This window comes from Sminthopsis crassicaudata, chromosome 6 (assembly GCF_048593235.1).
Source record: "Sminthopsis crassicaudata isolate SCR6 chromosome 6, ASM4859323v1, whole genome shotgun sequence".
Lineage (NCBI taxonomy): Eukaryota > Metazoa > Chordata > Mammalia > Dasyuromorphia > Dasyuridae > Sminthopsis > Sminthopsis crassicaudata.
Window position 1 is genome coordinate 40,342,493 of NC_133622.1, and position 14,767 is coordinate 40,357,259.

Consider the following 14,767-nt stretch of genomic DNA (forward strand, 5'->3'; position numbering starts at 1 on the left):
GAAAGATATTTTTACTTGAGTTAAGGACATTGCCTTAGAGATGAGGCTTTTTTTTTTTTTTAAACTTCAGATGTTTTTGTCCAGTCTTATGGGTTTCATTTGAATATATTAATCAAGAAAAATAATTTTTGTCACATTTAATTTAAATAAGTAAAAAGGAGCCCAGTTAAGAATCATATTGCTTTAAAGGGTTGGAAATATGATTATTAAGCTTAACTTTTCTTTTTATGCAAAAGGTGATTGATTAACAGAAGGGGCAAGTCAGTTGTCTCCTAGAAATGGGGGGGAGAGGAAATGTGTCCTCCATCTTTCTCTTCTTTTCCAGAGAACCATCACCTTGTAACAAAAATTAAGAAAGAGAAAAGGTAGTTTGTTAAAATCATCACATTAACCAATAATGATAGTATATGCCATATTCCACACCTCCAGTCTCCCTTTCTGAAAAGAAAGGAGGAAAACGCATGATGGCCAACCTTAACTATTATTACAGTGTTACTAGTTTGGGGGATTTTTTGTTGGTAGTTTACTTCCAATTGTGTTGGTATAGATATTGCATATGTCATTTTTTGTTCAATTTGCTTCAGCTTGAAGTGTTTCCTTTTCTCCTCTCAACCAGATTTCATTTACCCATTCCCCACTAATCAACATCTCCTTGCTTTTTCCATTTGTTTTTCAAAACAGAAGAACCTGAAATTGCTAACATCATCATAATAGCCAAAGTTTGTCATCCTGCATCCCCCTCCCTCCTTTGCTACTCTAAACAGAAAAGCCAGCTTTTTAAACGATGATGATTAAATGGCAACATTTAGGTTGGACTCTAAACTCCAAATATTTGGTGTTGAGTGCATATTCATTTTCTGCTTTCACTAGATTTCTCACAGGTAAATCTAATTTGGACTAGTAGTTGGATCCTTGGAAATCCAATTTATATCTGAGAAGCCATATATAAGTTTTTGAGGAAGCTTTAAAAATCTTTTATTAGCTTTAAATGAAATCTCTGTTCTTTGGACTTTGGCTTTGTCATTTATAAAATCAGCAAGTTTTATTAGATGGACCGTATTGCCCCTTCATGCTCAAAATCCTGGCTCTCTTGAATTTGCTTAGTTACTAGCAAAATGTGTCAGCCCTCCAGCCAAGGTTTGATTTGTAAGTCTTTGTTAGATAATTGACAGAATTCAGACTCTCCATTGACTTCAAGACCCAACATGCTTTGAACTATGACATTATCTTTCAAAATAGCTGATAAGGAGCACTTTAAGGTTTGAAATGCATATTTTCCTTTGTTCCCGGTTCCTGGGGGAACTGGACTTCATACTAGTAAAATGGCATACCCAATGTTGCCCAGCTTAATAATGCTCTGAGGTCTTGGGTCTTTGCCTGACTTAAGTTCAGTGGCTATTTTTACTATGCCATGGTACCTCAATTAGTAGATAATATCTAGGAGCTGCTGTGACATGAAAAAAAGAAATCATTATCTTTTAGACTTGGCTAACAAGCCAGATTGTCCTGGGCTAATTCTCAGAAGCTTTCTAGGTGCTGAAGCCTTTCTAATTTGGAAGGTCCTGTCAAGGACTTGCGTCCCACTGGCTTAGCCTTGGATCACCTGGAGTTACCCGTAGTTTCATCATAAGGGCCAATATACTTTTATAAAAAGTAGGCTCTAAAGTCAGTGATTTCATCCCAGATTTTGTTTATGAATGATTTTGTCCCATTTGTATCTCCTTTTACAGGTAGGGGAAAAGTGACCCTTAGGTGAATTAATGCCTTCTCCATACCATACCTGATTTGTCTCTATAGAAATGTAAATTCTACTTCCTAAATATAGAATGTATACAGCATCATTTTGATCTAGTCCCTGAGAATGGAATGAAAAGCTCATTTCTACCTTTTTCATAACTTGATCAGCTTTAATGTTTTAATGCTACCTTCATAAACAAAATATTTTGTTTAGAATTTATCGCTTGGTATCATTTATGTTTTGAATCCTATTTATACTTTGAACATTTTGAAAACTAACATTTAAAATTCAGTGACTGTTCCCCTGGAGAATGTGCAACCTCCTTGAAATAGGGTCTCTCGACCATTTTTTTTTTGGTCATGGATCCCTATTGGTTGGCAGAGTATGGAACCCTTCTCAGAATAACATTTTCACATAATTCAGATAAATAACGTTTCAGATAATTAGGAAATACTGAATTTCAGGGGTAATTGAAGATTAATTTTTCCACCCAAATTCATGGACCCCTTTAATCTATATACAAACCCCAGGTGTAAGAACACCTGCTTTAAAAGAACACATAGTAAGGTCTGGCCAACCCTTTTGGGCTTAGAAATCTAAGATTATTTTTTCTCTTCTGGCACTTAAAATTATATGGGGCAAATTTATAGTTTTAAGTTATTTTGAAGTCATAATTGAATTTCTCTTCATTTTGGAGTACCCCTTTCTCTCATACTTAACTCTTTAACAGTGGAAGTAGGGCAACATGATGAAGAGATTGAGAACTAATGAACCGTGCACCCATCCTTGGGGTCACATAAGACATCATAAATGTTGAATTAGATTGGATTCCAAAATGGTATTAAATTAACGTTTCCTAAAACCACTGATTTCGTTCCGTTTATGGCTAGCTGTTAGAGAGGCTTTCGAAACAATTTGAGGAAATGCTAAATAATGTATTATTTCTGAATCACTACACCATATAATTAACATCCTGTCTGGTGTTAGTGATTATTTATAGATCATAAAGTATCCTGAAGCAGCCAAAGCGATAAATTGCCCAGAATGAGGCCATTTGTTGAGAAAATTTCCTCTGCCCCTTAAGCCCCTCACAAAACCTGATCTGCTTTTGCTTATTTTTGCCAAAGGTAAATCCAGGTAAAGGATGGTTTAAATAATTTAAGGGGAAAAAGTACTCAAGGTAAAGATATGTTCCTTTCCTAGTGAATACTACCCCAAGAATGGTTCAAAGTACAAACCAAACACTCTGAATCTTTTCTATATTAGAGAGTCTTTAGCAATTTGATGATGCCCAGGGATCCCTTCTCAGAATGATGTTTTAGAATTTGTTAAGTATAATACATAGAATTATAGAGGATTTTATTTTATTTGTATCTCCTTTTCCAAGATTCTTGAGATAACTTGTGGCTCACCAAAAAGAAATCCTGATTTGCCTCTATAAAAATGAAATTCTACTGCTTATAGAATGTATACAATATCATTTAGACCTAGCACTGGGAATATTGAAATGTACTTATTAAAAACTTCAAGTTTATGGTTGACTCCCTATCCCCTCCCCCTTATAGCTCTAGGTTAAGACTTCCTAATAGAGGTTCCCATTCATGCACTGCAAGACATCTATAGACCCATAAGTAAAATAGACCCGTGACTTATTTTAAGCCTAGTCAAAGGTACCCTTTTCATTTCAATTTCATCAGAAATTTTTGGAAATATTATTCCCTCTTCAAAGAGTGCACACTTCCTTTCCCTCCTTGTAATAAAAAATTTCAGCAAAAACATTGAATAATACCGATTGACTGTCTGACAGTCTATGTAATTTGTTTAGGGTTTCTCGACCATTTTTTTTTGTCATGGATCCCTATTGGCTGGCAGAGTATGGAACCCTTCTCAGAATAACGTTTTCACATAATTCAGATAAATAACGTTTCAGATAGTTAGGAAATACTGAATTTCAGGGGTAATTGAAGATTAATTTTTCCATCCAAATTCATGGACCCCTTTAATCTATATACAAACCCCAGGTGTAAGAACACCTTAAAAGAACACATAGTAAGGTCTGGCCAACCCTTTTGGGCTTAGAAATCTAAGATTATTTTTTCTCTTCTGGCACTTAAGAGCTTAGTTGAGTTAAGATTGAGTTAAGATATTTTACCATAAAATTTGGTATTTCTTTGCTGAGAGAAGGGATTGTGTTTCATTATTCTTTTTTTTTTTTTTTTTTTTTTTTTTTTGGTTTTTCTTAATAGTTTTTAATTTACTGAAGAATTTTCCTTCCTTTGTGTGATTTGATATTCTTATAGTGATTGTATGTAGTGGTTTTTAGTTTCTGCTTATTTCATCCTCCATCAGTTTTTTACCAATTTACCTCATAATAGCATTCCCTTCCTTCGTCTACTAAAGTTTATGCAGCTTTCCCAGCAGTTGATCATCACTGCTCTATTTCTACCCAGTTCTTTGATACTGTAGAAAGTCATGTATAAGATTTCAATCTGTCCACCAGCCGTCCTTATTATCCCTTTGGCAAAGAGCCTGAGATTCAGATATGGGTCTGAGTGTTTGGAGAACTCACTATTGAGACTCTGAAGTGGCAAGCAGCTCCTGTAATTACTGGGATAACCATAGAAGTGACAAGAAAATAAAGGAGCAATTCGAGGCAGTCGGCCATTCAAGAATTCTAGTGCTAGAGAGATTGTAAGGATGATCTCTTCCAATCCCCTTTTCCCCTTAATTTTATAAAAACTGAGGCCCAGAGAAAATCAGTGTTTTATCTGACAACAAATGACTACTTAATCATCTTGTAGTCATTCAAAAGCTTGGATTGGAAGGGAGGTGATGGCAATGGCGACTCTGGTGGTGATTTGACCTGAGTAGCCCATCCTGCTTGGAATAGAAAGTTCTTAAAAATTCTGGACTATTAAATGGCTCATGATGTGCTTTTGTCAGTGGAAAATAACATTAAAGAGGATGCTTTAGTGTCTACAATGTCTTTGCCCTCTTAAAAGACCATGGGGCCTTTCTGTCTGACCTAAAATCTCTTCATGGGTGTGTGTTTCCCCCTATTAGAATATATCCTCTGTGAGAACAGGGTTCATATTTTCTGTTTGAATGCTTAATACTGCTTTATGCCTAGTCAGCACTTTATAAATTTCTTTTTTCCCTCAATAGTAGTGTTTTATTTTTCTAAATACATGAAAAGATAGTTTTCACTATTCATTTTTATAAAGACTTTTATGTTCCAATTTTTTCTCCCTCCCTTCTTTGCCTATTCCTTCTCCTCTCAAGACACAAGTAATCTGATAGAGATTAAACATAGCACTTTATACATTTCATTTATTCAAGTGGCAAGGCTGGAATCAGAGCCCAGACTTTCCCTTTCATTCAAACTCCTTCGCCTCCACCATTCACGGAGGTGTCTAGTTGAAATTTAAGTAGCAGTTTTAGTATAAGATTATCAAGTGTGTAATAACTCTGCTTTTGAGTACTTCACATCACAACTTCACTTCCTGAGGGTGGGAGGGGAATCACCAACTAATGACTTTTTCATTACAGGTTCATGCCCATTGGCCACAACAGTAATTGCATGATATTGTGTCTGTCGGAAACTTACCAGTATGTGCCCATCTCAGCTACTTTGGTACCACAAATACCTCACTGTGGCACTCTGGGGACGTCTTGTCCCATGTAACCACATCCATCTTCCATTTCACCTGGGGACTAGAGGAGCTTCTTCAGCTCCTATTACAACAGTCACCTCAATTAGGAGGTGGTGCTTTTTAAAAAAAATATGACCTGTATTCTGGGAAGCACCCCCACTAGTCAGGAAATGAATTAAGGTTTGAGGTATATTTTTGTATGAATGAAAAAAATCATTTACTGGAATTTGAAGGTAAATTATCATTCTGATTTATAATATATAGAAACAATGATTCCCCAGACTAATTTTTCTTTAAAAATGTTATTTTTTAAATAACTATGTTATGTATCTGATCCTGAGCACTGTCAATTTTTACTAATTGAGTGAATTGAAGTTCAAGTGATGATGACAGTTTTTTCTTAGTTATTATTTGGAGACCAGGTTCAAAAGTGTGTGAGTTTTAAATCCTTCCCTACCACTTAGGTGATCCTGGGTGAAATCACTTTGTTGCCCTCAGATTCCTTATTGTAAAATAAGCTGAGGTTGAGATCTCTTTCTACTTGAAATCTATAATTCGGTGTTCTTTGAACTCCTTTTTGGGTAGAGGATCTTTGATGTATCAGTGATTGGCTAAGATAAGAAGTGGTACTCCCATCAGCTTTGGCTAAGAGAAAGTGGTTGTGTGCATGGTTAGGGTGATCCTAGTGGTAGTGACCTCCTGAAGGCCTTTCAGATCCTCCAGAGACCTATTGGTTGATTAGCTCTAATTTAATTATTTTTATATGATTGTCATGTCTAAATGTGCCCCTCTTCTTCCATCCTATCTCAACCATTGATCCAACCATTGTCTTAAACAAATAAGAAAGATGAGATGGTTTGGTTAAAAAAAGAAAAAATCAAAACATTAACTAGGACCTTATAGTGTATACAGTATTCTATATTCAGAGTCCTCATATCTTCACAGAAAAGACATTTTCTCATCTCTTCTCCCAGGACCAAGTTTGGTTATTGTAAAATTTGGGTTTTTTTTGTTCTTCCTGCCAAATGTTGTAGTCACTGTGTATGTTGTATTTTCTTGGCTTTGCTTAATTTACACTGCAAAAGTTAATACAAATTGGGGAGTGTGTGCATATATATCTATATCTATATCTATATATCTATATATATATAGATATATAGATATAGATATAGATATAGATATAAATAATTTTTTTGAGTTCTGCTTACTTTATACTGCATCAGTTGATAGCAGTTAGTATGTATGTAATATTTTGGGGTTCTGCTTACTTTACACTGCATCAGTTGATAGAAGTTTTCCCATATTCCTCTGAATTCATCATATTAATTGTTCCTTCTAGCACAGTGATTTTTGCCATACCCTGATGAGTCATTTTTGACAAAACATAGAAATAAAGTCAGAAATAAAAAATACCAAAATATAAACGGCAAAACTTTTTGTAGTAGAAAAAAACTGAAAATAAAGTAGATATCCTCCAATTCTCTTTGATTAGTATTTCTTATTACTAGGGAATTGGAGATGCCTTTGAAATTTGAGAATATTTTTTAATTTCTAAGAACTGTTTATTCCTATCCTTTGACCGTTAGATATTGGGGCTCTAATTTGATTTTAAATTTTTTCCTCTGATTTTTCCTCTGAACATTTATCAGAATCTCATCTCCTCTTAGTCAAGAGAAATGTTTATAGCATCATCAGCCTTCATGGTAATGTGGTCAGTTTTGTACTTTAAGAAGGGATTTTTAATTTATTATTATTAATAAATTATTAATTTATTAATCAAGAGAGTATTGAAAAACATCTGCAAAAGTTGATAGGTAATTGATTGGCAGTAGGATGACATGGTCTTCCAGTGCTGAAGAGAGCAATATACCCTGGTTTTCCACAGTGCAATTTTTATTTGCATAGGAAAAATATCATCAGCAAGGACATATGAAATATATTTTTTGCGTGCTGGGAAACAAAGACAACAATTGAAACAGTCCCTGCTTTCAAGGAGCTACTTCAACACCTTGTCTACATTTCCAACTCTCTTTATCCTTGTTAGAATTAAAGTGCCTCTTGTTACCCCTGCACATTAGAGAATACTTAGGAAATCAGATCTTGGTAGTCTTTCAAATGATCATATGTCCTTATTTTTTTCTTTTTGATAACAATTTTTTCTTTATTGAAGCTTTTTATTTTTCAAAATGCATGCATGGATAATTCTTCAACATTAACCCTTGCAAAATCTTGTGTTCCAATTTTTCTCCCACCTCCTCACTTACATGGCAAGCAGTCCAACATAGATCATATGTCTTTAAAAAAGAAATGCATATTTAATGGGTTATAATGCATTGAGAGAAGACTTATGGTCTGCAGAGAAACTTAGCTTTTCATTTTTAAAGACATTATTCTGATTACGTGAGACGTTTTCATATAGAGTTTTCCATCTACAACCTGGTCCATACTGGCACTTGTATACTTTATTCCACACCATTATGGTGGTCTTTCTTGGGGACGCGACTGATTGTCACTCCGGATGGGACTGGAACTGGAGCAGCCATACCCCAAAACGGAGGGAATATAATGTGCTCCCCAGGTTCCAGTGTGCTAGCACCATGCCCTACTTTCAGCCCAATTACATTGTTGGCTGGGATAATTAAATGAAACTTGCCAGATGGATGCATGCATGGTATGTTGCTTTGTCTCCTTGCTCTATTTGTGAGAGTTGGCATGGGCTTCCAGTGCTTGAGAGTGCCCACCTTCGGATTGCTGGAGAACCCAATTGTGTGTGTGTGTGTGTGTGTGTGTGTGATTTCATGGGCTGCCCCCCAACAGGCTTAAAGGATCGGGTGCTATGCTATCCATGTGCCAAGACATATTGCTTGGGGGGAGGCGAGTCGCTGGAATCCTTCTACAAAGAAATTGTCATTTTCTTAGTGTGTCCGCCCTTTCAGGAAATAAATTTCCAAAGATTAAAATCTCAATCCTTTTTCTTGTCACATTTTCTATCAGTTGCTAGCAACATTGTAATATTGCAAATCCAGGATAGACTAGTCGTTTGTTTAAATAATATTGCCGCGGCCACCCGTAATGTGTGGAACTAAAATGACATCCCTGCCCTCTTTTAAAATAACAGCTTTCAGATGCTGAAAAATAGGATTTCAAGCCACCTAAGAAATGGCCGGCTTTGTGGATGTAGGCTAGTCCCCATGTAAATGTTGTTTGAAGCTCTATAAAATGCTGATAATGTTAAATTTTTATGTTGTTTGTTGGTGAGGGGCAACTTTTGCAGACCAGCAACTCATCTGAAAATAGAATGATTGCAGGGCAAACATTGTTAATATTGAGGTTAAAAGAGCAGGTCTTGTAGCCAGGGAGATTGGGATTGAGAAAGGAATCTCCTCACTCAAGGGATCAGCCAGCCTTTGCTTGAAAATCCTCATGGATTGAATTATATTCCTGAAGAATTCCAATTGAGAGGAGGTTGATTTTGATTTTGCTTTCCCTTGACATTAAACCTAACTTTACCTTGATGTTACATCTCATTTCTCTGTTTAAGATTGAGCAGAGCCAATTTTAATCTTATCTTTTCACATTCAAATCTTTAAGCACATCTAGTGGGTCCTTCCTAAGTTGATAGAGAGGGGGAAGGAGTTTCCATGTAAATTATTCCCTGTTTAAATTAAATAACAGGGCTGGGCAAAACTAACCAACAAAGAAACCTAGACCAGCAATGATTTGTGAGAAGAGCGCCATATTGAATCTTTGAGGAAACTGAGCATTTTTCCAGGTTTCTTTGTCATTGTTAAAAGGTGTCATATCAGGATGTTCTTGGAGCACAAACCTACTTTTTACTTGACCTACTCATCTCTTGGTTAAAAACCTATCTATATTTGGAATAAAGTACGAGATAGGAAATTCCCCCTCTCCCTTCTTCTCCATTATGGTATTTTTATATTGAAAATAGTAGTGTTAGGAAAGGGACCTTAGAGGCCATCCTGTGTTTGTAGGAGAAAATATCTCAAATGATTCAAAGATTTTCTCTTCTGCCTCTCTTCAGTCTTTTTTTAATTCCTGTGGGAATTTAGGAATCCTGCCCTGAAGACAAATACCTTTTTAATCCAAAAGAGAGATTTGGAAGGGATTTGGGGAGGTCCCTTAATTTATTTGTTTATTTGGAAAATATCAAGGAGAGATAGCCTCTGAGGGCTTTGCTCATTCATGATTTGAAGGTCTTTGTGATAACTTAATCTAGTTTCTCAACCAAAGTAGGAATTTCCTGTATGGCATTTTTGCCAGAATTTTATCCAGTCTCTACTTGAGCATTCCCAATGACGGGGACCTCACTATCTCATCAGGCAAGTGGATAGCCCTAACTTTTTAGCAAGTCCTACCTTTTATTGAGCTACAAGCTGCCTCCCTCAAACTTCCATCCATTAGGTCTGTTTTTGTACCTTGGAACAATAGTGTTTTTATGACACTACTCACAAATAATAAGTTTTATTGTTTTAAAAATGGAGAAATTGAGTCCCAGAGAGATATATGTAACCTATTACCCACCGTCATATACCCATTCTTTGCCCTTGCCCAGGTCTTCTGCCCTTCTTCCATTGTCTACCGAGCTTCCTTCCTTGCCAAGATATTTTCTAGCTCTGAGAACCTGTGATAAAGAAGAAGGAAGGGAATTTTGAGCAAGTGAACGTTGGAAGCAGGCTGAATTGTGCTTATTTTTCTTCTCTTTCAGCAAAGCCAGAGATTCTTACCTCTGACAGACTCATGAATGGTCTACTCCAGTGTGTGGCAACGGGGTATCCCGAACCTACAATAGATTGGTATTTTTGTCCAGGAACTGAGCCTCAGAGGTGAGATGATTTATTTCTGGCACTACTTTAAATTCAAAAGGAACAACTTCTGTTCAGTTGAATTCAGAATACATTCACACACACGCAAATCTTTGATTTTTCTTTTTATTGGCGTAGCTTTTTGATTGGAGTGGAGGGGGTGGATAATTGCTGTGTTTTCCTTGGTAGATACTAATTTTTGCAATTTTGTTTCCAGAAAAATGATTACTGAATGACTTCTCTATTTTGGTGGTTATCTTTTTGGATTTATCATGCAATTTCTAGCCTGCAGGTAGATAAAGCAATTTTCCAGGACACAGTAATTAGATTTCCATTTTATACACAGGGGGTAATGTATGTGGGAAATGTGGCTGGAGTGATCATGAAAAAATTACTTCAGAAGTTAATTACCAAGTTGCCAAAAAATAATGATCATGCAATTACAAGCATACAGACGTTATTTGTAAGCTGGGTATTAAAAAGACTCCTTTCCTTGATTGGCTATACAGAACATAAACAGAACACATCTAGTATATTTGTTGTTCTTGTTTGGAGGTTCTTATTTGCTTCATTCCACACTTAGGGCATCAAAGCAGTGAAGTGGATGGGGCAGCGGACTGGGAAATTAGGAACACATATCTTTCTGATTTCAAATTCAGCCTCAGACACTTAGTAGTTGTGTCACCCCGGCCAGGTCATTTAACTCTGTTTGCCTCAGTTTCCCCCTCTGTAAAACAAACTTAAGAAGGAAATGGCAAACCACCTCAATATCTTTCCTGAGAAAACCCCAATTATAGGGTCCTAGAGAGAATCAGCTATAACAAAACTGAGCAACAGCAAAACCACTTATAACTTAAATTGACTTTTTTATTATCTGAAGACTAAAAAATAAATCAGCACTGCTTTGTTTTATTTTAGTATTATAATAATATTAATTATATATTATTAACATAATTATTATGATTAGATTCAAAACATAATTTGTCAGCAAAAATAGTAATTTTATGATTTAAGAATCACAACTTCAAACTTGAAATTGGGGGAGACAAAACATATTATATTATTGGCTAGTCCAATCATTGTATTTTATGGTGAAGACTACCAGAAAGGTAGTCTTGGAGATTTAGTGTAGGAGATCTGAGACATTTTTTAATCTTGGTACTGAAAGAGTTTTTATTTGGGGGAGCTCTCTCTTATTCTTCTCCTCTTTTCCCATCTTGGGCATATTATCATGATTTAGGAAAATTTTAAGATTTTAGAGAGAACTATGCTCAGGTGGCTATTGATTATACCAGAATTGTTTTACCCCACAATAGACCCTACAAAGGAAATCTTCCAATGACCCTCACTTGCTCATCATTATGAAGGAAGGGAAGGTGTTCGCTTCAGTGGTTCCCATCTGGTAGACCAGATGATAAGGTTCCTAAACCCTTCTATCTTTGAGTATTAAATTTTAGTAGATGCCCCATGAACATATCTAAGTAACTATGCAATGTCTTTTGTGGAATAAATGTTGATTTCAGAATGAGTTGCTTTTGGGGAGAATAGAGAAGAAAGCTTATGTTAAGATATGAAGTCTGACGTAGATTAGAAATATTCTTTAAAGAGGATATATGCTAGATCTTTTTTATGCACTAAGAATTACTGTTAATTGCTTCTAGGTGTCCAGCATCCGTTCTGCCATTGGATGTGAAGATAAATTCTTCTATGTTGTCACCCTTTGGAAAAATAGTGGTTGAAAGCACCATTGATTCCAGTACATTTAAAAACAATGGCACTGTTGAGTGTAAGGCTTCCAATGATGTTGGCAAGAGTTCAGCCTTTTTTAACTTTGCTATTAAAGGTAACATTAAAGGTATATTTCTTTTTAATGCAATTTAAGGGGATATTTAGTCTCTTCCACCATGTCCATCATGATTTAAGCACATCTCATCATTTTTTTTTTTTTTTTTGGTTTTGATTTTGTTTTGGTTTTTTTTACCATATCGTATTGAATGACCCAAACAATATTAAAACTCCATTTCATAAACAGTTTAGTTCATTTTGTGTTTTTCATGAAATGTCACCATATCATTGGGAATTTGAAGATTGATGTTGACTTTGTTCATTTTCACTTCCGTCCATCTGAGCTAAATTGTATCTTGTTCCCCTACCTAGCAAGACTTTTAGTGGAGGGAGGAAAGAATGGAGAAAGATATCGGACACCCCATATAATCATGGTTATGAAAACATGAATAGTTCCATAATTCTGCTCTGTTGTTTTTCAGTTACAACAAACATTTATTAAGCACCTGGTGTTTGCAGAGCCCTTTTAGGTGCTGGGAGAAATGCAGATTTTTTTTTTTTAAGACATGGAACTTAGCTTAATAAGGAATATATATGTATAGTTTAAAAAGTCATGCAAGATGAATAGAATGTCCCACGTGCAAATCCAGTATCATATTATGCCCCAAGAAGAAGATAGGGGAAAAAATAATTTCTGACCTGGGGTAGGAGGTGATTTGATTGCAAAGGATTACTGAACCAGTGGTATTTTAGCATGAGAACTTAAAGGAAAGTAGTGGAGGTAGTTAAGAGAGACTTGATGTACCCATTATAGGGAAAGGGACTAGATAGTAGTTCTATTCACTTTAAGCATTAGATTTTCAAAATATTTCTATTTTTAAAAAATGTCATGTTAGCCACTTTAGTAAAATATAAGATGTGGTTCATGGCAGTTTCTTTTTATCTGTAATGGAGCTGTACTCTACTATGGAAAACCTCTAATGACCCTTACTTGGTCATCATGAGAGAAGGGGAAGTGTTCTTTTCAAAGGAGCTCATCTAAGGCATTATTGTAAGGTAGAGCAGATCATAAGGTTGCTAAGTCCAGAAGAAAGAATATTAAAACCTCAGGAGTTCTTACAAAGGAGACCTGAAAATGTTTTCCATTCTAGTTCCTTGTTTTGGCAAAGGACTAGTAACTAGGGTGCTTCCAAAAAAGCTTTGTCTTTGAGTAATGAGGGAAAAGATTCTTATTTTATTCTGCATTGCTGATTCTTGACCAAGACCTTGAAAAACTTGAAAAGGATTTCAGAAAGGAAACATAAATTTCTTCATGAAGCCTTTGCATCCAAACTTCATGGAAGTGGAAAGAACTCTTCAAGTAATCCAGGATATCCCCTTCCTCCTGCAGAGTATTAGAGAACACAACTTTTCTCACACAGTTGTAAGATTTTTGAAATCTGGAAAGGGAACTTTGAGTAAACGCCGGGAATGAATGGCTGGTTGTTGGAGGCAATTGAGAAACAAAATCAATTTGATCCACCACAAATTTATTCCAACTCAAAAGCCTCCTCCCCATCTTTATATTCTTCTCTTATTGATTATTCCACTTTCAATATTGGCTCTGAAACTTTTCCCTCTTGAAGTCTCTAAATCTCCAGTCTTTGCCTAACATAGCCTCTTGTATGACTGCCTCTTAGGATGTATAATGCTCTTTAATATATTTGCATCTTGAACAGGGACTGGATGGATGGGAGTCCCATACATCGGGGCTAGACAGAATCTGATCTCAGTGTTCTTAGCATTGCTTCTAGCAACCAAAATACCATCTGAGAAAAATGCCCATTAACTGGGATGACTCTGGCAGGGATTCTTAACTTGGGAGTTCATGAATTTAAAAAAAATTGGAGAACTGTATTTTAAGATAATTTCATTTATAATCCTATACATTTTACTTCCTGTTGGGGTCTATGGATTTAAAAAATTTGGAGAACTATATTTTAAAATTTCATTTGTAATCCTATGCATTTTATTTTCTATTAAAAAAAAACTTGGTCCATAATTTTAAAAAAATTTGGAGAACTGTATTTTAAAATAATTTTGCTTATAATCCTATGCATTTTATTTTCTGCATAAAAACTATTCTTAGAGGCTCCCAAAAAGTTAAAAACCTCCTCCCCACAACTCCCAGACTTTGTAGCTTCTCTCTTTTAACACAGTTTATTCCCAACAACTCCCTTGACTAGTTCTTTTAATTCTACAGACTCACACACACACACACACACACTTGCATCTCTTCCTCCCCAATATCTTGTCTGTACCATTTTCTGTATGCTCCATCCCCCAGTAGAATGTGATTCTTTGAGGGAAGACATTATATTTGCTTTTGAATACTGCTGGCACTTAGTACTTGCTTAACATGCTTGTCAATGGATCTTGTTCAGTCCAATCTATTCCCTCTTTTATCCTGTGCTGTGTCCTTACTACTCAGCCTCCTCAGTCCGCAGGGAGGCCGGGAGAGAACCGCTTTACCTTAGCCCAGTACCGCCTTCTGTGTCTCTCCTTGAGAAGGAAGGACAGACAGCTCCCCTACCTGGACCTGATGGGTCGGGCTCCTCTCCACCTCCTGGCCTTTGCCCTTCCCCAAGTCGCTCCCTGGTCCCTCTCCATCCCTCACAAGGGGTCTCCACTAGCATTTCCCATTGGCTGTGCTATTTATTGCTCCTTGGTTCTCTTCTCCTGGGGACCACCTGCAGGCAGGTGGGGGCTAAGTCTGTGTTCTTCTGTCC

General features: G+C 36.2%; 1 protein-coding gene across 3 annotated transcripts in view; it reads left to right on the top strand.

Moving 5' to 3' along the window:
- The window catches only part of KIT (KIT proto-oncogene, receptor tyrosine kinase), an 83,186-nt gene that overhangs the window by 53,141 nt on the left and 15,278 nt on the right, over window positions 1-14,767 (top strand). For 2 of the 3 annotated variants that reach the window (XM_074275701.1, XM_074275703.1), the window contains exons 8-9: window positions 10,118-10,235; window positions 11,876-12,069. In XM_074275701.1, the coding sequence (XP_074131802.1) occupies window positions 10,118-10,235; window positions 11,876-12,069 (312 nt within the window). The remainder of the gene's footprint in view (window positions 1-10,117; window positions 10,236-11,875; window positions 12,070-14,767) is intronic. The other variant, XM_074275702.1, reaches the window with a different exon arrangement.